At 34.8% G+C, this 20,724-nt stretch overlaps 1 protein-coding gene across 3 annotated transcripts in view; it reads right to left on the bottom strand.

Moving 5' to 3' along the window:
* FMN1 (formin 1) overlaps positions 1-20,724 on the bottom strand; it is a 173,234-nt gene that overhangs the window by 46,189 nt on the left and 106,321 nt on the right. For all 3 annotated transcript variants that reach the window (XM_040068119.2, XM_040068120.2, XM_040068121.2), the window contains 6 exons: positions 16,547-16,608; positions 14,321-14,409; positions 9,583-9,712; positions 7,996-8,142; positions 4,680-4,739; positions 2,699-2,819 (listed from right to left, as the gene is read on the bottom strand). In XM_040068119.2, the coding sequence (XP_039924053.1) occupies positions 2,699-2,819; positions 4,680-4,739; positions 7,996-8,142; positions 9,583-9,712; positions 14,321-14,409; positions 16,547-16,608 (609 nt within the window). The remainder of the gene's footprint in view (positions 1-2,698; positions 2,820-4,679; positions 4,740-7,995; positions 8,143-9,582; positions 9,713-14,320; positions 14,410-16,546; positions 16,609-20,724) is intronic.

Below are 20,724 nucleotides of genomic sequence, written 5' to 3'. Positions count from 1 at the left end.
AACAGACCTGGAGTGAAAACCTGAGTTTACAGAAATTTCTTTCTAGCTGGATGTTAGAGTGGAACCAGATTTGACCCTAAAATTTTCATCTTACCATCTAATATTCACTTTTTTCCTCTTAAAAGCATATTTTAAATGCATATTTTTGTTTCTTGTTCTTTTTAACCCAAAACACTTATGATTAAGAAGTTTTTTCTGGAATATGTTTTAAAAACTTGTTGGATTAAGGTTCTCTAAAAACCTTTTGAATTTTTGAGTCTAATATCAGTCTAATCCCTTCAGAGTAAAGTTAGCCTGTACCTTTAAAGTCTAATCTGAAAGATTTAAAAATAGCAAATTGTATGGAACTCAATCTGTTTATCTGAAAAGGATGAAAGGGTTTGTACTCCATCTAGATTTGAACTTTTGGTTCCACAGAGTCTAGGTATTCCAAACTAGAAGTTTATATCATGAGTTTTATAAGAAATGACACTCATGGTAACTCCATCTTTCCTGTGTTAATATCTGTGTTAGAAACATAAACTAATGCCTTGATAAAGTACTCGAATATATTTTAAATACTAAATGACAACTAATATGAAAAGTAACTATCAAAATTATCATTTCAGTTGCAAGAAGTGATATGCTGCTTTTTTTTTTTTTTAATCATTCCTTACAAATCTCAGAAAAAAGGGAAGTCACTAACAGGAACATTAGTTCATTCTCTATTGACACAATGAAAACCCCTCTTCCATTTATTACCTTTGTCTCATTCCACTTCCAAGGTAATCTGCTCGAGACTACCTTAGCCAACAAACTGTGAAACAAATCCAATGTACCCTATAACACAGGCAGCCTCAGTTAATATTGTTCAAATTATTTACATCTGAAGGGCCGCGCCTGTCTGGATAGCTGGGCCCGACGCTTCTCTGGACTTGCTTTCTGCTACTCACATCTGTTTCAGCTTTAGACTTTCACTGGTATTCTGCCAGCAGCCACAACTTTTTAATGGCTACAATAAACTACAGAGACTCATCAAATCTTTGTTGTACGTGTTAAAATTATAACCTTTTCAATTAGAATTCAGATTTAAAATTAACTAGAGCATTAACTGAAGAAAAAATTTGAAAGGGAATCTTTGAAAAAAGGTAAGTTCTTATATAAGTGATTGTTTCTTTCTATAAACATAAGAGAAATAATCACAGGAATGCTTTTTAGAATCTGTTGAATTCCTGAATTTCTAAATGATAAAATACCAGCATCTGAAAACATTTCCACAACCCTTTTGGTTTCACATCTTTGCTGTCATTAACTTTGTATGTTAATTGCTTTGGCTGGCTTTAACATATACCTTGACAAAGAATTACAAAAACAACCTCAAGATAACGATTTTTCTAGATTTGCTATAAATACTGACAAAAATTTAGTTTAGCAAACAGAAATCAGTGATTAAAAGAAAATGGAAGCTTTTCTTTTAAAAGAGTTTAGCTTTTCCTACTCGCTATTTGTACCTTTGCAGTGTAGAACAAATATGATGTGAATGCCCCAGCCTCAATGCAGGTCCTGCACGACTAAGATGTATGACAGCAGGACTACATGCTGAAAAAGTACAAGATCAAACACAGATCATGTTTCTGCAAAAACTAGCCCAAAAGAGGGCAGGCCAAGGGGCTTACAGGGCCAAGCGATGAGAGGAGATAGAGCACTCACTTATGCCCGGGTCGAACAAACAACAACTGATACTTTCCTACCACTATTAACCTTTGGAATTACCCTAAGGATGGCAGTGACCTACTCCAGCAATTCCTAGCTGTAAGGATAAACTATTTTGTAACGGTTTTCAGCGCCTTACATTGAAAAAATTTGAAAACAATTATCATGTTCAACTCTTATTATAAAAGGACTCTTCCATTCTGGTGCAAACATGTAAATCTAAATGTGAAAGTTTTTACATGTTTTTACGCAGATTCTCTTCCTAAACTCCATCTTCCACAAAGAACTCCCTTAGTTAAGTACAAACTTTTCTATAACAAGAAAAAGGCTTAAAATATTCAGTCATCATTTGCTGAATTTATTTTAGAAAATTGCATGTAGTACAAAATAAAAAAGAAACTGCTTGGAATACTTAAGAGAACAACCCTTCCTACTTTATTTCTACTCAGTACCTTGATTGATGGATGAGTTGGGTTTCTGAGCCCCTCTTTATAATAAACATTTTTAAATGTTTATTTTATGTCCCAGGGTGAAAATATTTTGAACTAGAGCTTTCAATTTCCCTTTGCTCTGCCTTGCCAAGCTGTATTTTATTTCTACATTAATAGTATCCAACTCTTTCTTGTAGTTTTTAAATTGTTGTTATACAAGTACTGAAGAAAGTATTTATGTTATGGATCTAACAGATATCTACAGTTAAACACATAGTTCTGGAGAAGCCAGAGAAAAATTCACACTTAACTAAAGAAATATTCAGAAAGATTTCTTTAGGGGCCTTTTGATTGTAAAAGGGAAAATTACTTTTCAGGATCTCTACTTTCATTTTTATTAAGTCATGAGTTAATTTTTTTTTCTTTCTAATTTATGTGAGTAATTTGTGCCACAGTGTAAAAACTCTAAATGAATCAACACTATAAACCTAATTAGCAATAAGAAAACCTCATAAAGATCACATTTTAAATGGCACTTTGTTGTTAGCAGAACAAATGTGAAAGTTCCCAGTTACCTTCTAGATCTCTCTTCAGCTTCCTTAAGTCTTTTATTAGGTCTTCAAATTTAACTTGGGAGGCCTGGAAAAAATCCTGTGGTTCTGGTAAAGGAAAAATACTCTTGTCTGTTCCGGCTTCCTAAACAAACAAACAAACAAATAGGCCACTATGAAAATTGAATGCATTTCCAGTGAAACAAATAGCTTTTTTTTAAAAAAAATCTCATCTATAAAACGGTTTTAAAACTACAAAAATAATGTATTTTAAATCATTCTTGCTAAAACAACATCTCATTCAAGATTAAATACTGACCATTCTGAGTATTGAAACTTCCTTTTAGATGTTGTAAAGCAAACTGTGCTCAAATTAAACTTTGAAACAACACTAAATGCACAACATTTCAGTTAATTTTAAGTCAATAAAGGTTTAGATAAGGGATTAGAAGTTCCTTTAAAAAAAGATAACAGGAATGCCAATTTTAATGCAAGAAGGGATCTTATGCCAAAAGTTTGTGGTTTCACTCTCTTACAATTCATTTAAACACACACTTTATAAGCGTAAATTGAAAACCCTATTCATATATTTCCTGAAGCAGTTTACACAGATAAAAATACACAGTTGAATGCTTATGTGGCTAAATAAATAACAGGGGTTAAACTCTGTACAGAACCCCTAAGTATATACCTTATTTTTAGCACAGTAAGAAAAAAGAATCAGAAGTAAAGCAAATAAACAAACAAAACCAGCAGAAATCCCTCACAAACAAAACGAAACAAACCAAAAAAACTGGCAACCAACCAACAAAAAAACTTTTAAAAGGTTCCACGCAATATCTCCAGTGGAATTTTAAGAAGCAAAGTATGTATAAATGCTATTAATATGACAGTGCTGTGTATAAGCATATATTACTGAGTTTGAAATATGCATATAGCTGCATGGATTTCAGCCTGTAATACAGGAAAACTCATAGGTTGGAGAACTAATTGTTTTGTGAATGGGGAAAGGATAATTTTATTATTATAAAGATATGAACATTTTGGTGGAGAAAGTGCAATGGATCATAATTACACTGTATTTATTTCCACCCAAGGAAGATATACTGTTTTGTTTCACAAAATTCTCTGACATACAGTATAGTAGGAAGTGTGCAGAAATATTTAAATAAATTAATTAAATATTTTAATAAATTAATTAGAAAGCATAAAAATTCCTATCCCCTCCAAAAAACCCAAACCAACAAAACCACCAACAGAAATCACAAGAAAAAAGAAAGAGAAACAAACCCAAAAACCTTAAAGAAAAAATACTGATACAGATCTACATATCTCAGGACTACTCATCAATTCAACAACCTTATGTAAGAATTTAAAAGAAGGGGAAAAAAAAGAAAATCAATTTAAAAAGTTGAAAATTGTTGTTAAAATCAGTTAATAGCAACATTTTCATTTAAAATACAATAGTTCAAATTTTCCACTCAATAAGTTTGGCTATTGCCAATACCAAACATATATATATATATATATATATATATATATTTAATATATGAATGTATATCATATATAAAGATGCATATACAGAGGAGTATCACACACAACAGAATGTAACTCACAGCAGTGTTTCAAAACCTAACTTCACTCATATCAGCTGACTGATCTACCTTGCATTTTTTGTCCTAAGAGAGGAATCATGCTTCTGCCTCCCAATATCATGACATCAGAAGAAATTTTACAATGTTACAGCCACCCATAATAAGGCAGGGGTGGAGTGACCACTGATCCAGTCTGCAACAACCAATGTAAAATTTTCCAAGTCTTATCATGAAACTTAACAAATTTCATTCCTATTGAGGTACACAACTACTATAAGAAAGCAAAAGAAATGGATTTTATTTTCCCGTCACAGGTACAATGTTCAGATTTCTATAAAGCTGTTACAAACCCTTTTACCATCTCTTAACGAAACCCAGTTTTGGAAAGGCTGATAGAGCAAATCCTTTACCTTATCACAATGGCGTAGGTAATATATGACGACATAATCCACAAGATTAATACCATTATCCTAGGAGAAATAAAAGATGTGTGATTAACACTGATTCAATGTGTTAAAATATACTCTATTCAAAATTAAGTTAATTATTTTATTTTGCTGTGAGAAATAAGATTCACAATATTTTTTAGCCTTAGCATTACTGACAAAAAAAAATTGATCTTTTACAATATCAACTTCATAGTACCACTACTAGATCCAGAGTTTATTCTGGTTCTAAATACCAGGCAAAAACACATGCAGAGAAGAACACATGGGAGAAGCTGTCCCCATATTTTATGCAATAATAGAAGGCATTACAGAATAATAATATTAACTCAAATAACATTATTCAATAATATTACTCTTAAGCATAATATCAACTAAATATTACAGTAACCTCAGATACTTTAATGTGAACAGAATTTCTTGATTCCTATAGTCTCAATCATCTTTAAAGGAAGTTCCAAAATAGGCATAGATACTTTACACATTTTATTCTAAATATGAAATCAGAGAGCATTCAACTAAGAAGTATATTTCATGCCCTGTTACCATATAAATACGAATTTTAATTCTCACTTTATGAAATCGCCATTTCCATGTTTCTGCACACAACTGTAAACAGTATTTTATTTTGCTACATGTCATTGGGTCAGCATGGGCCAGATGAACTAAGGAAAAGTTATACATTACATTCAGCAATATAAAAGAACCATGATATAGGGAATTATATCTGGAATGCCTTTGAAGTTTTTTGGATGTGTTTTCATATTTTATATTGACAGGTATCAGAACAAACATTTGTATGTGAACGATGTCTGACTTCCTGTACAGAACTGCCTTGTCTATATGAGAGTCTGCAGCACATTATATTTTATTAGTATCATACACCAGCAAAATTCTTAACTAAGTAAGTCACTGCTGTCATGCAGAAAAAGCCACCCTGCATGTTTAAGAGTTTTAGAAGCCATTACTGGCAGGTCAAAAAATCTCTATAAAAAGACATTTTCTAAGCTCACATGACAGTAAATTACTTTTATGTGAAATAAGAGGTATTTAGCATTGTCTCTTCACCTTAGCTCATGGAATTCAGCTCAATTAAGATGTATTTCCTGGCAATTCATGAGAAGGGAGTAATGGGCCAAAGGAAGAATACCTTAATGTTTAAATGTACATGACCCTGCATTATTCTCCTGTGCAATTACAGACTACCAATTATCTCCAAGGTTTCATGTGTGTCTGTAGCAACTGGACCCTTTGAGGTTTTATGCATTTTGAAGACTAATCTAAACTAATGACATATTTATTCTGGCTACCAGGAATCTGTAAAAAATGTTATTTTTTAGTTTATTTCACTAAGGAATAGGTCTTACAGAGTTATATTTTATATCAGTTACTCCTTTTCATAATGCATAATTTTGGAACATGCTTGCTAAATTCAGCCACACTGGAAAGTCCCAGAGATTATTATATTCTATGAAGTTTATAGATAGATAAAAGAGTGACACAAAACCTAGTAGTTCTACTGAGAAAAGTCAGGCAAAGCTGAGTTTTACATTTTTCTTCAAGGCAGCTAGCCAGCCAACAAATGCCTGAGTAATGGGAAACTTGGCCTGGTTCTAGTTAAGCTGCTGTTTGTACTGTGTCTTGTCCATGCAGTAGGACTGGGAAAAAAGTGGTTATATGGAACAGCTGAACCATCACAGTGAAGATGGAAGAAAGAATTAGAAACACAGAATCATTTTGGTTGGAAAATACCTTTAGGATCATTGAGTCCAACTGAAAATCCAGCACTGCCAAGTCCATCACTAAACTATTTCCAAGTGCCACCTCCAGGGTCATTGATTCCATCACCTCTCTGGGCCTTGTAACCCTTTCAGTGAAGAATTTTTTCCTAACAACCAAGCTAAACTTCCCTTGAAAGAGGCTGCTTCCTCTTATCCTATTGTTTGTTACTTGGGAGAAGACACCAACCCCCACTGGGTTACAGCCTCCTTTCAGGGAGTTGTAGAGTGTTAGAAGGTTTCACCTGAGCATCCTTTCCTTGGTTCTAAACTACCCCAGCTTCCTCAGCTGCTCCTTTGTAAGACTTATGCTCCAGACTCTCTATCAGTTTTGTTGATCTTTGGACATGCTCCAGCACCTCAATGTCTTTAGGAGACAAAGGACTCAAATCTTTTGGAAGAAGCTTTCATTAAAACAGTTGCTCACTGAACAATTCATTAAATGTGTTTCTACACTTTGTTAATGATGATATACACAAGTAAAGCAAAATGCTCCATAGATACACTGTTTTGCTGACTGCGCCTGTCTCACAAATGCATTTCTGTGTATATGAAGTATAATCGGGAACAAAAGCTTAAAACTAACATCTCTCATAGTTAAGAAAGCACTACACATAAGAAAAGCAGAAGAGCATGAAAGATTTTCTTTTCTTCACGCTCCAAGTCTACACCAACATCAGCAGAAAATTATCTCCTACTCTTTGCTTGCTTCCTATATCCATGTGGTGTCCAGGCATGTTTTGGCAAAGAACAACTCTGACCAGTGTATCCATTGCCTACAGTACCTAACACCTCCTCATCTGCCCTACTGAAATAAGAAACAAAGTAATCTCATCTCAGAAGGTGTCTAGCCTTCGAGCCTTTGATCCTAGCATGACTAATCAAAAAGCAGCTAGTGCTCCTCAATTTTTGACAAAATAATTTACTGCCATCTATGAGCATTTTCTCTTGCCTGCCGCTCAAACTTCATATCCTACATCCATTTAAGTGACAATTAAAAAAAAAAAGGCAAAGTATCTTGTTGGGTGTGACATCTCTTTGATCCCTTATTTGTTTGAGTATACACTACAATGACCAATTACTGATATTTTGTTTTTAAACCTGATTTTTAAAGAGGTTTTTATTCACACAGAGCAATCCTCATATAAGAGCATGAAAAAAGAATGGGGATATTTCCTGGAGAGGACTTGAGCAGTCTGTTGTCTCTCACTTCTCTCTACCCTACTGTTAGTACGTCCCTGCTAATAAAAGAGACACAATGAAGTTCTCACATAAGGTAATTATCCTAGTAGTACTGAACAGGGGAAATTAGATATTAAGGAAACATATATGTGCAGGAGAAGGAGGTGAAAAACTAGGAGAAAAAAGAAAGAAAACTGTACAAAGTACCTTGGTTTTTCAAGTAAGAACAGCAAGAAATAAACTACTAAGTTCTGACAGACAAAGTAACAATAAAAAAAATCCCTTAAAAAAAATATCTTTAACCTAACATTACTACTTACTCTGCTTTTGACATCCTTTAGTTTGGGGAGTATTTCCAAACCAAACCCATCAGCTTGACCTCGGGTCCTATTCCCTCCGTTCATGTAATTTCCAAAAGCCAGAATCAAGCCCAAAATTTCCTTTACACTTTTCATGCTCAGCAAAGCCTGGAAAATGGATACTGGTCTGTAAATTCGGTTGGCACAAAAATTCTATATGCTAATACAAAATATTTTATTCATTTTATTTTTGCTAAATTTTTTTTCTTGTCTGTTTTCACCTTGGTAGGTAAGGGAAGCTGAAGCTGGTACAATAATCAAAAGATCAAGAGAAACTTTTTTTAGACTGTATCTTCCTAAGACACTATGTTTAATGTAATCCATACAAAGCAAATTACATGGCATCAAACACTATGTCAATAACAAAAAGATTATGGAAGATTTCTAAACATTCTCAGAAGACTTCAAAAGCCTTACAGGCATGGAGGTGGTTTATCATGAGTGTACATAATGCATAGTCGAGAGATGTGCTGTTTTTGCTGCGACCAGGTTAGACTCAGCCTGTCACTCAGCCTGCTTCTCATGGGTCTGAAAATTCACATTCCTGGATCCATACTTAATCCAGATACACGAGGGTTAAGGACTAACCAATTACATGCTTCAGAACAGAAAACAGTTCTAGAAACATAGTGTAGAACTAGTAAATTATTTTCAGTTACATATAAAGACATCTGTCAGTTGACAATCTGAGGCCACAGGCATAATTCTTAACTATGTTGCCTCATACACTGCATAAATCAGTGTGAACTCCTCATAAGTGAACTGAAGGCAATACAGCTTTCTCTTATCTCATACAGCACTGATTCTTTATTAATGCCTCCTTTGGAAAGGAAAAAAACAAGCAACTATTTCTGTTGCAAAGAAATCCAAAGGGGTAGAGCATGGGTACTCTGTGAAAGCAAAGCTAATCAAAAACTAATGGTCAAATTAGAAAAAAAAAAAAAAATTAACTACTTTTCTGATTAGAATGTTAGACCTTGTAGGCCACTATAATTTCTCTCCGAATTTCACCTTGTTCTACTTTTCATAATTTTTTTGTTATAATTTAAAAATCTTGTCCTTAGTCTCTTATAGTATGGAAATATTAGGTAGAGCTTTACCCGTACTAAAAATTCTGTTGTATCAGGGTTACAGAAATTAAAAGGTGCCATGAGAAAGTAATAAGCTAATGAACATGACAAGCATCTATTGGCATCAACAGTGGTATGCAAATAAAAGGCAGTTTGCAAGGCCCTGTACTAAGCTTTTCTTATATTTAATTTTTAGTTTATGAAGATTATCTATTACACTTCTTAACATGCAAAGTAATAAAAATCTAACATTTAAATACAAATAAAATTCTATGTACTCCGTGGGGCATGACACTCAATTCCCTTTCCTGCTTCTCTCTTCCTTTTATTCTTTTCAGCAGCTAAAAGTTTACTACAGTTTTATTTCCTAAAAATCCAGTAAGCAGGATTAAGGTTCCTCACTTATGGTAAAGAAGAAGTATAAATGAAGTATAAATACTCTAAAATTAAGTTTTAATTAAGCTTCATTAGGACTTACCTTGGAAACACGAGTCACAGTATCTACTTTCCGGCGCACTGATGTTATCCCTTCAGAGAAAACTGACTGGAAGATAATACATTGAGCTCGTTCTGCGAAGTTGGGGATTTGCGACAACTCATACAGAAATCTGGGGGAAAAAAGGAGTATTAATGAACCATTATAATTCTTCTCAGTGAGGTAAATAATGGATCAGAGCCTGCAGTATCATGAAATATACATCTACTCTCTCCTATTTGAATCAAATCTGACAGGAATTTATAATTGTTATATTCTTTATGCTAAGAATGCATTAAAAATCCTATCAATGTCAAGAAAAAGGCAAGACATAAATCATTATCATATCAGTCCATTAAGTATAATAGCTACACAGTAATAAACAGAAGAATCTAAAACCAAAATCATTCACTGAAAAAAAATGAAAATCAACAGAGCACTACCTATGTACTAACTTACGCTGTATTGTTTCCCTTAAAAATGTGCTCAGAAATAAACAACTCAATATATTCCTACAAATTTATTTCATAACATAAAATATCGGTCGACAGCCTTCTTCTGATTCTTCACACTTTAAATCATTAAGCAGCATGTTTTATGGGAATACACCTAGCTGTGCATTTAGTTCTAAAATACTTGCAGAGCGTATCTGCCTTCAGTCACTGTTCAGCAAAGTTATTAAGTCTTCATCTGCTCTATATCTGTCTTCACAGATATATATTCCTCATGACTCTATTGTAGCTTTTTGTCTTTTAACTCTTTGGTAAATAAAAATAGAGACACATTCAACAACTGTAGTTCAGGCCTCACAAAATGAAAGCATCCCAATGGCATGAGTACTCTGCCCTGTTCATCAATTTATAAGAGCTTGGCTAATAATACAAGAAGATTTAACATTTCTTATAATAACAATATATAATAACAATAATTTGCTCTTGGGTTTTGAAGTCAAGGTTTCGGATACACAAGTGTTCTTAAAATCCAGAAGCAAGCTTGTCTTTTGCTCCAATATCACTTTAGCATCATTCTTCTAGCCTCCTGTCTACAGATATCCTTGGATTCCCCTTAATGCAATGCCATAGAGATTTTTTCTACCACACTGAATTATGGGAAATTCACTATTCAATTTATTAGCTTGAATTCTTCTTAACTTTATTTTAATTATTTAAGCCAATATACTCAATTTTTCCAAATTATTTCTTTTTTACGATAGTATCAGTAAGTTTAAATCTGCTTTATACATTTCTCCTGCATGCTAGGCTTCACCGAATACATAGGGACTGTTTAAAAATCAGCAGAATTCACCTGTGGCTGGTGTGAAATAGTATGTTTTAATTGGAATGCCATTTTTTGTTTCTTTTTCTTTCTTTTTCTTTCTTTTCCTTTCTCGCCTGATGAAAAAACCTATTGTGAGAGAAGGCTCAGGGAGGCCCAGCTTGGCTCTTAGACTTAAGAAGTGGGAAAAAAGAAATGCCAAGCTGGTATTAATAAAAATGCTTCCTATTGGGAATGAATGGTATTGCCAGGAAAAAAAAAAGAGGGTATTTTGCACTTTGTGTGAGAGAAACAAAGGAAAGAAAAACCAAACTGCTTCATTAAAGTTCTAACATACATACAATTAAAAAGTTCAAATTTAAAAAGTCAAATGACACATATTCTTGCCCTCCTGTGAAAAGAGAACTATTTCCCACATGTCTAACCATCAAATACAATGTCATTGTGCTGAGAGTTAAAAGAGTATCAGTGTAAAATGAAGATGTCTCCAGATTCTAGAATTCAGAGTATCCAAAGCAAGTATCCAGACAGAACACTTATGACTGAAATCTGCCACAAAAAAGTCTTAGTGACTACAAATGTAGCTACTAAACAAAAGTCATAGCATGAAAGTATGGCCATCACAAATAAATCACCAACTCAGGTCGACAAAACTTAAGAAGAAAAAGAATGATTCTTATTTCAACTTTAATCTGAGAAATCTATGATTTTGACTTAAAATAATGATGACGTGGCTGGGACATAGCTTTTGGATGGGTTTCTCATGACTACAATTCCCGTGACCTAAAATAGAAATATACTGTTCATCTCCATGAAGTACATCACACTCCTCTCTTTCAGAAACTGTAAATAAAAAAATGCATTTACTTCAAAACTCCTTTAGCCTACCAGAATTTTGTTGTTAAGGACTTGAGAGAACTTTCAAGCAAGACATATTGTTGCAGTGTTAGTGTAAGAAGGCATTCTTGCAGAAGATGGACAAGGAAGGCTGATTCTAAGGAGGTAAATTAATTTTCATTCACATTTATCCACATTTGAAGAATATAAAATTTAGAAAAAAAATTTTTGGGAAAAAGGTGTATCTAATCCTGCAAGCTTTTAAGTATGACAGCAGAATTCAAACTAAAGTACAAGCAGAGCTGTCTTCAAAGAGAAGCAAGTGGCATTACTGGGACAGTGATTATAAATTGCTTCCTATATCTTGAATCAAACTGCATTCCAACAATATTTTGTTACTATTTCCTTTATTTGTACTTATTTCACAGTGGAGAGGCCTACACAGACAATATACTACAACTAAATGGGGTCTCCTGGAATCTAGATATAGCATCTGTATCCTGCTAGCAAAGCGCCAAACTGTGGCTAATTTTGCATATAAATCTTTATCATGGCAATTAATATTAGTATTTTAACAGTATTATCATGAATAATAATTTAGGGGGAATATTGTTATATTGCTGTCATACTTACAGTTTGTGCCAAATTTAACATACAATCAAGACAAATAAAAACCATGTGTGCAGAAGAACATCAGTGATACCACTAAAGCTTTTTATTTGTCTGGTAATCCAAGTATGTAAGGGTTTCCTTTAGACTTCAGTGAACTCAAATCTGAGGTTTCACTACATGAATGACTACTGTTAGTATGTGCAGCCATTTGATAAATTATTTCATTTACAGTTTAGTTCTGATCCTTATTAAAGACAATACATGAGGCTTATGCCCCACAGCAAATATTTTAATCACATATACAAATTTAGCACTTTTCTGTCCTTAACCTTTTATGGAGCTAATAAGTAAAGCACACCTCCAACAAATCTCCTGTTCTGCTGTTAGGTTGACTTAGAGGCTGACTGAGCCTGGGGCACATGATCTACTGAGTTTTCAGAAAGCACATTATTTTGAAGGTCCAACAGAACTTACAAAAGTGCATAAAGCAAACTGTTTTCCCCTTAAGCTACCTTTTAAGAAGTTAGTGTTCTTAACCTATATAATTTAATTATAGGGTAAAAATGGGATACTTAAGACTTGCAGAAAGAGCACTCAGTAATAATTGATAAAAAATTAGGTTTTGTCTTTGATACTACTATTTCACTTTAAACCACCAGGCATAACTGCTTTATTTACAGTTCTTAATTATGGAACAATGATAGTATAAATCCAACTTTTTATTTAATTAAGATTAACCTCTCTCCACTATAAGTTACAAAAAAGACAACCTCCAATAACCCTAGAGCTCTATAAGATTTTTATTCTCCAGAAGACAAAATGCATTCCTATTTATTTAACTTGGACATACAGCAAACAGATTGCCAAAGATTCAAGCTCTGGAAAACATCAGCTAGCCACACAATGTATCCTTATGCCCCAAGCCAAGGCAATGAAAGCCATGGATATGGGATGCAAAAGTAAGCTAGTATATAAACTTTACAGATATTTGTCTTCTTAAGAATTTAAGAACAATAGCCTCTCTTCATCAAGAGTAAGATAATAGCCATATCTCCTAATATTAGCCTATTCCCTAGTGTGCAGTCACAAATGAGTATCTAGCTGCCTCATGTAAGGAGAAAAAGAAAAAAATAATCTGTTTTTCAGCCCTGACATTTTAATGGGAAAAAGGTACAAAAATACAGTAATTCTGACATTAACTAATCATATACTATCTCAGTTTCAGTTCTTCTCCTCCCTACCCTTACACCAGCAGAAAAGACAAAACCAAACAAGATGGAAAAGGAAACAAGATGGCAAAGAGGCCTCTGGGAAGGAAGATTTGAAGAGAATATGAGTACAAAAGAAAAAAGCAGTGAAGTAGCAGCAGACAAAAAACACCGGTAGGCCAACATCTGAAATCAAATGTATAGACAAAAATAAAATTCAGGATTACAGTTCTGCTCATAAATTCTTGAGGATTCTTTCACATTGGTCTAAGGCGTATTACAACAGAAGGAGCGACATTTAAGTTTTTCATCCTAACAGTTGTCACTGGCCACAACAGTTGCAGGAGAGGAACTGCGACATCAGTCTTTTAGGTCTTCAGGGAACTTGACCAGAGTATGCAAGGTGTCTTTGGCCATAGGATCAACCCATACCCTCTATTCATGCAGCTCGTTCAAATAATCAACAATCAAAATCAGTCTCGCCCTGATTTACATGATGTTAATTTAGCCATAAAGCCTCTAAGGGAAGGATAAGTCTTTTATAAATGTGAGAACAGGAACAAAAATTCTTACTGATTCAAGCCTATGTATTTCATCAGTTCTGCTGGTCAAAATTGATGAATTAAACTCTGTCACTTTTGAAAAAAGCTTTGTGATAAGGACAGATTTTTCATCATACCTTGAAATCCACAAAGATCGTAATTTTAGAAAAGCTCATAATTACCAAGAATAATGCATCAAAACTGCTTTCAACATATAATCAAAGGAGTACATTATATAATGACAAACTATTAAAAAAACAATCTTACTGTTCTGGTTTATCCAGAAGCTTCAGTTCTTCCTCTTTTGAAGTCTGATAATATTGCTTGATTTTCGCCAGTTCATCCTTTTGTGCTCTCTGAGTGAATTGATATAAACTAATTAATTACTAATAAATAAGAAATTAATACATTACTACATTACCTGTTTGCCTGCAAGCAAAATTATGTTTTTTTCACTAGACAAACATCTAAGCTATGCAAAAAAGCAATGCTTAAAGATCTGTGGTAAATTCCATCAGTGCCTTATATGCCATTTACTACACAGGACAATCTCCAAGAGCCACACCATGTGCCCATATTGTCGAAATACATCTTGAACTCTATCAGGCTGATTCTGCGACCACTTCTCCAGAGAGCCTGTTCTAGCGCCCAAACACCCTCTGTGTGAAGAACCTTTCCCTAACACCTAACCAAAATGTCATCCCTCATGACTTCAGGCCATTCCCATGGGTCCTATCACTGAGAAGAGATGATCTTCCCCTCTTCCCCTTGTGAAGAAGCTGCAGGCAGCTATGAGGTCTTCCCTCAGTCTCCTCCAGGTTGACAGGCCAAGTGACCTCAGCTGCTCCTTGTACGTCTTCTTCTCAAGGTCTTTCACCATCTTCATAGCTGTTCTTTGGATGCTCTCTAACACTTTTTACCTTACACTGTGGCTCTCAGAACTACCCCCAGCACTGGAGGTGAGGCCGCTCCAGGTCAGGGAAGAGCTGGACAATCCCCTCCCTTACCCACCTGGTGATGCTGTGCCTGATGCCCCCAGGACATGCTTGGCTCTCCTGGCTGCTCATATCCAACTCTCATTCGGTCTCATATCCAATTTGCCATTGACCAGGACTACCAGGTCCCTTTCAACAAGAGTTTTTCTCCAGTGTTTCATTCCCCAGAGCTACCTTATCCCAGGTGCAGAATCTGTCACTTGCTTTTTTTAAACTTCATGCAGTTAGTGATTGCACAACCCTCTGATTTGTCAAGGCCTCTCTGCCTTCAGGGGAGACAATGGCTCCTCCCAATTTGGGATCATCATCAAACTTACCTAATACATATTCCAGTCCTGTGTCCAAGTTGTAAATGAAGATGTTGAAGAGCACAGGGGCTAGGGCAGAGCCCTGCAGAAACACACTAGTGACAGGTCACCAGTCACTTCACTACAACCCTTTATGCCTGACCCATGACATCCATCACAGATGTGTTTATCCAGCTGTGTGCTGGACATTTTATCCAACAGGATACTGAGAGAGACACCATCAACATCTTTACTGATATATGAAAAGATTACATCACCTGGCTTTCTTTGGTCATAGAATCACCAAATATGTTGAGTTGAAAGGGACCCATTAGGATCATTGAGTACAACTCCTGGTCCTGCACAGGACACCCCAAGAATCACACCATGCGCCTGAGAGTATTGTCCAAACACTTCCGGTTGACTGGGACCTCTCTGGATTCCCAAGAACATTCATAAATCATCAAGAAAAGGCCTCATAATGACATCACCTAGCTCTTTGAATATTCTTGGATTGATTCCATCAAGCCCCATAGACATTTAGGGATCCAGCTGGAGCAGCACATCCCACACAAGTTCAGAGTTGACTGGGAGTTGATCAATCTCACAGTCATGGTCATCCAGCACAGGGCACTGGGAGCCCTTCAGCTCATCATCGGTGTTGAAGACAGAGGCAAAGAAAGCATTAGACATCTCTGTCTATGTTTGTCTCTGTCCCTGTTTGTGAAGTGGCCATCCTCATCCTGTAACCAGCTGATGTTATTTTTATACTATCTTTTGCCATTAACATATTTAAGAAACCTCTTTTTATTGTCCCCCACAGCTCTGTCCAGCTTCAACTCCAACTGAGCTTTGGCTGCATAAATTTTCTCCCTAGAGTGGCAAGCAGCATCTCTGTATTCCTCCCACATCAGCTGACCTTGCTTCCACTGGGCATATGCCTTCCTTTTTTGCCTTGGCTCCAAAAGAACATCCCAGCTCAGCCAAGCCAGCCTTCTGTCTCATCTGCTTGGATTCTTACATTTAAGAATTGCCTGCTCCTGTGCCCTTCATGAGGTGGTGTTTGAAAAATAATTAGCACTGATGGACCTCAGAACCTTCATAAGCATTTTCTCAGGAGACCTTACTCACTAGTAGTTCCCTGAGCAGCCTAAAGTCTGCGTCCAAAATACTTTGGCGACTGAACACATTTTAACCCCACCTTTACTTACATTTTCATATAGGGCTTCCAGTGTCTCCAGATCTACTACGGAGTCATCAACACACAATATAGCTGTATAGAATACAAACACAAATTACACACTGGAAAACAGAAATTAAGACTTCAATTCTTTTTCCAGTGAAATGTACCAAAGGGTTTCAACCTAGATACAGGACATACATGTATCTAATTAATATTTTTTTTATTTTCAGTATTTTATTTTTGTTCTGATGTCAAATCACAGCACTCCTGCAAGAATGTTCTATAAACTCTATCTCAGGAGAATAGAGTTCTACTTTTTCTCTCCAATATAATCAGCAGCCAAAGATGTGACCAGTCAAGTAGCCAGTTGATTGTCTAGCTGGCTAAGCAGGAGAACATGAGAGCAACTGATACCAGACAACAAATAGCACTGATTTCATGTTAGCTTAGAAGGCTGGATAGGAAGGAATTAGGAGTGAGGGTATTGAATTCCCCCCATGTGCATGGGAAATCAGGGAGATATGCTTGACTAGAAGCTAGCAATCTTGGTAAGTAGACAAGAAGACAAACTTTCAAAGTTTGCAAGTTGTAAATTTGCAAGCACAAAAGACTGTGCTACCATTTTAAAGTTATCTTCAACAGGTTCGCATTTAAGTTAGCTTTATCTAATAGAAAATTAACCACATGACAATTTACAGACAAGTATTTTTTAATACCACATAGACACACATGAAGTATACTTTTCAGTGATTAATTATGCTTCATTACTAAAATGAGACATCTCAAAATGTTTCCTGTCTTAGTTCCAAATATTACTGTGTTTGGGATAGATGACACAGGTGATTCCAACATTTGCAAATCCTATTACCAATTTAGGCAATGTACTGGAACTATTCTGAAAACTAAATGGGATTGCCTCATGGTGCTTTCTAACACACTCCAAGGTTAAATTCCAGTAGGCTGAGAGATGCACAATGGAATGGAAGTAACTCCGGATGTTTAAATTTTCTGAAACCAGTTTTTCCTCAAGATTCATAAGGGGACTAGGCACAATTTTTGAACTCATGACTTACATATTACTGAGAACACTGATCCCAAAAGAATCAAGCACATAACCAGTCATGTCATTAGCTACTATCTGATAGCCTTTAATTCAACTGTATTATATTTCCTTGAACGTAAAACCGCTACAGATCCTTAACTCCCTATGATTTTAGAGGATTTTAAAGGCTCTTGCTACATTTGCAATCCGTGTTTGAAAGGGGCAAGGCACACATCTTTAAATAATTATTTAAATGTAATAAGCTTTCGCCTGCTCTAGCACCTACCCCATGATTTTACATTGTGAAATTAACCAGCAGGCTAGTAAATTTTCTCTGTGGCAGACTAATTAATTTTATTAAAAGGTCCAGTGACATTTAGAATGCTTTAAAACTCTGCCTGTCAATTATGATTCCATCTGTTGTCATTATACCTAGGTTAGAAGTAAAGAATTACACAGAAGACAGTACCAATGAAAAAAGCAGTATTTCCAACCATTTTTGTCTTACTGGAAAGATTCAGAACCCTCAAGACTAACCAAATGTAAAGCCTGAACCACTGAGATTGACAAAAATCTTTGTTTAAAGAAAAATCCTTAGGGTTTGAATTTATGAGATTGTCTATTATCTCCTGCAAGACAGTTTCAAGATTTGTACCATCTTGTGTATAATCCAATAAAATTTCAAAAGAACCTAAGAGATAGAAAATCTCTTGGAAAATTGGTTTCACGGTCCAATATATTTAATTTTTAAGATTAACAATATGCATACTGAGTTCAGAAACTTCCCCTTGTGGTTTAACTTTTATCCCATTTTAGCATATTCTGACATCTGCTTATAAGGAGAAATTTACTTATCCAGAGCTATGTAGAAAAAAACCCAACTTATCGGAGGCAATTTAAACTTATACTAGAAATGCAAAGTATGTAACTGATAGTCAAATTTTTATGTACAGATCTATTATAATGACAGGAAGTAGTTAGATAAAAAAAACCATTTTAATAAGAATATCAAGAGTTACACACCTAGCTGAATATTTTAGCCAGGTATTTGTCATCAAAATGGCCCCAGAATCACAAAGTGGTTTTTAATGCTCTATTATGTTATCCATGTTTCTGTACTCAAGATCAGATCTAACAAATCAGCAGTGTCTTGAAGTGACATGATAAAACAAAAAATGTTTGTGACAAAACTAATGAAATACAATCTGCTAAACCACATTTTTAATAGAAATAATAATAATCAATTTTAAGAGATATTGACATGAGTTATTTTCTCTCTTGGAGAGAGCATGTGAGTGGATAAAAGTACTCAGAAAATATTTTCTGATTTACTTGTACTGCTGATTTACCTGTACTGCTATTATTGGCAGACAACTGCAGTTAAAAATCAAGCCATACAGCTGTATGGATATCAATGTATGTGGAGACACATTCCCAGTAAGTCAGAAGTACTGCCAAAATCCACATAACCTCCTTTATTTCATCTTTATGCATTTTAGTGTCTTAGTCCCTTTCTTTTTTTCATCCAAACAATTTATGAAGATCAGGCCATTTTTGGGGAGGAAAAAAAGCATTAATTTCGAAAATTTGGAAGAAATCCCCAAATCCACAGGTGTCTTCATATTCTTCTTATTCTTAAAATATGGCATATGCAATACATTCACAGTATTTTGTTTAAATTAGCTTGAATTGGGGCATCTTAAAAATACCCATTACACTAGATCAAAGAAAGTAATTATTCTGATTTTCACTTAAAGTAACAAAAGTATTTTAATTTTTATATGAAAAAAGCCTGATTTTTAATCATATGTATATCAAATTTATCAAAATTAATACAGACCTTGGTATGTCTTTAAAAATGCTCTTCCTGATACAATGAATTTAACCATGATACTTTACTGCTTTAAATCTCATTATATCTGGCTTATGTGAGTGTAATATAGGTGAAGTATCATAAATCTACAAAAGAGGCTCCAAACCAATTAATAGCTATTACAATATCAATCATCATCGGTGGCTTTTACTTTCATCTTGCTTTCTAGTTAGCTGTCTTCCTTACACTGTCAGTTCAGTTAGAATATTTCACCTACACCTCACAATATGTCAAAAGGAAGTAGAGTCATGCTGTGAAAAGCTGGTAATTTTATTGGGTTCCTCTACCTTTAAAAAATCTGTTACTTGCCCAAGTCTGGTTTCTGAGATCCTTTTTTGCAGGGAAATTGAGGCAAACATTTTTATGTTGCCTATGGTGTCTGCTCACAAGAAGAAGAATTTATATACACAAGGATCATTAGCGCAGGGTTGCACCCATTAGGATATAATAACCGTCAGCTAGGACAAAAAACAGATCAGCATCGTGCATTCAAACTAACAGGCACACATAAAAATACTTGCCAGCTACATTTCACATACTAAGAGCATTGCTTCGAATATAAACTTATACCAAACATTTTTAACATACTAACTTCTAAAAAATGGATCTGACACCGTGCTGCACAGATTTTTCACACATTCTGATCAATTAAAAATGTAAAGCAAAAAAAAGCTGAGAATGCATACTGTGTGCAGTCTACATACAACTTTAAAACTTAGAGCTTAAATATGAAAAATTTACTTCCCTCCTCCAAATCAGCTAAAATACCAACAGTGTTAAGGCTGAATCTGATATATAGCCTCACTTCTACTGAACACATTTGGCTAAATCAGGATTTAGGTCCTGCTGACAGAGCTTACATATACTCACCAGTATCAAACCATTTAATGTGACAATTAGAGTATGAAATATGAAGAAATCACCTTAGCTGCTCCCAAATGATAAAACAAAAGTACATTATTTAAATAAAAGGAGCTTGCCAAAGCTACATTTCTTTGACCTGGAAGTATTTAGTTGTTTTATGTACTGTGTTCTGTTGAGTAAGGCTTAATTTCATGGGAATGTGCAGCCCATCATTGGGAATTTAAATGAAAATGTGACCAAATCAATTAGACAATGACTGTTAAATACTTGGCAAAACTGCCTGCAATATTCAAATCGCTCTGGTTTACTTCTTACAACCTGATATGTTATCAACTTATTCAAAGATTTTTCTACTGTATCAACTGCCATAAAACACAAAAAAAATATACATAATAAAGAAGCACCATGGGCACAGTGGAGGTTTAGA

This window comes from Hirundo rustica, chromosome 6 (genome assembly GCF_015227805.2).
Source record: "Hirundo rustica isolate bHirRus1 chromosome 6, bHirRus1.pri.v3, whole genome shotgun sequence".
Classification (NCBI taxonomy): Eukaryota; Metazoa; Chordata; class Aves; order Passeriformes; family Hirundinidae; genus Hirundo; species Hirundo rustica.
The sequence above is the reverse complement of the archived record's forward strand: the minus strand, read 5'-3'. Positions and strand labels throughout refer to the sequence as shown.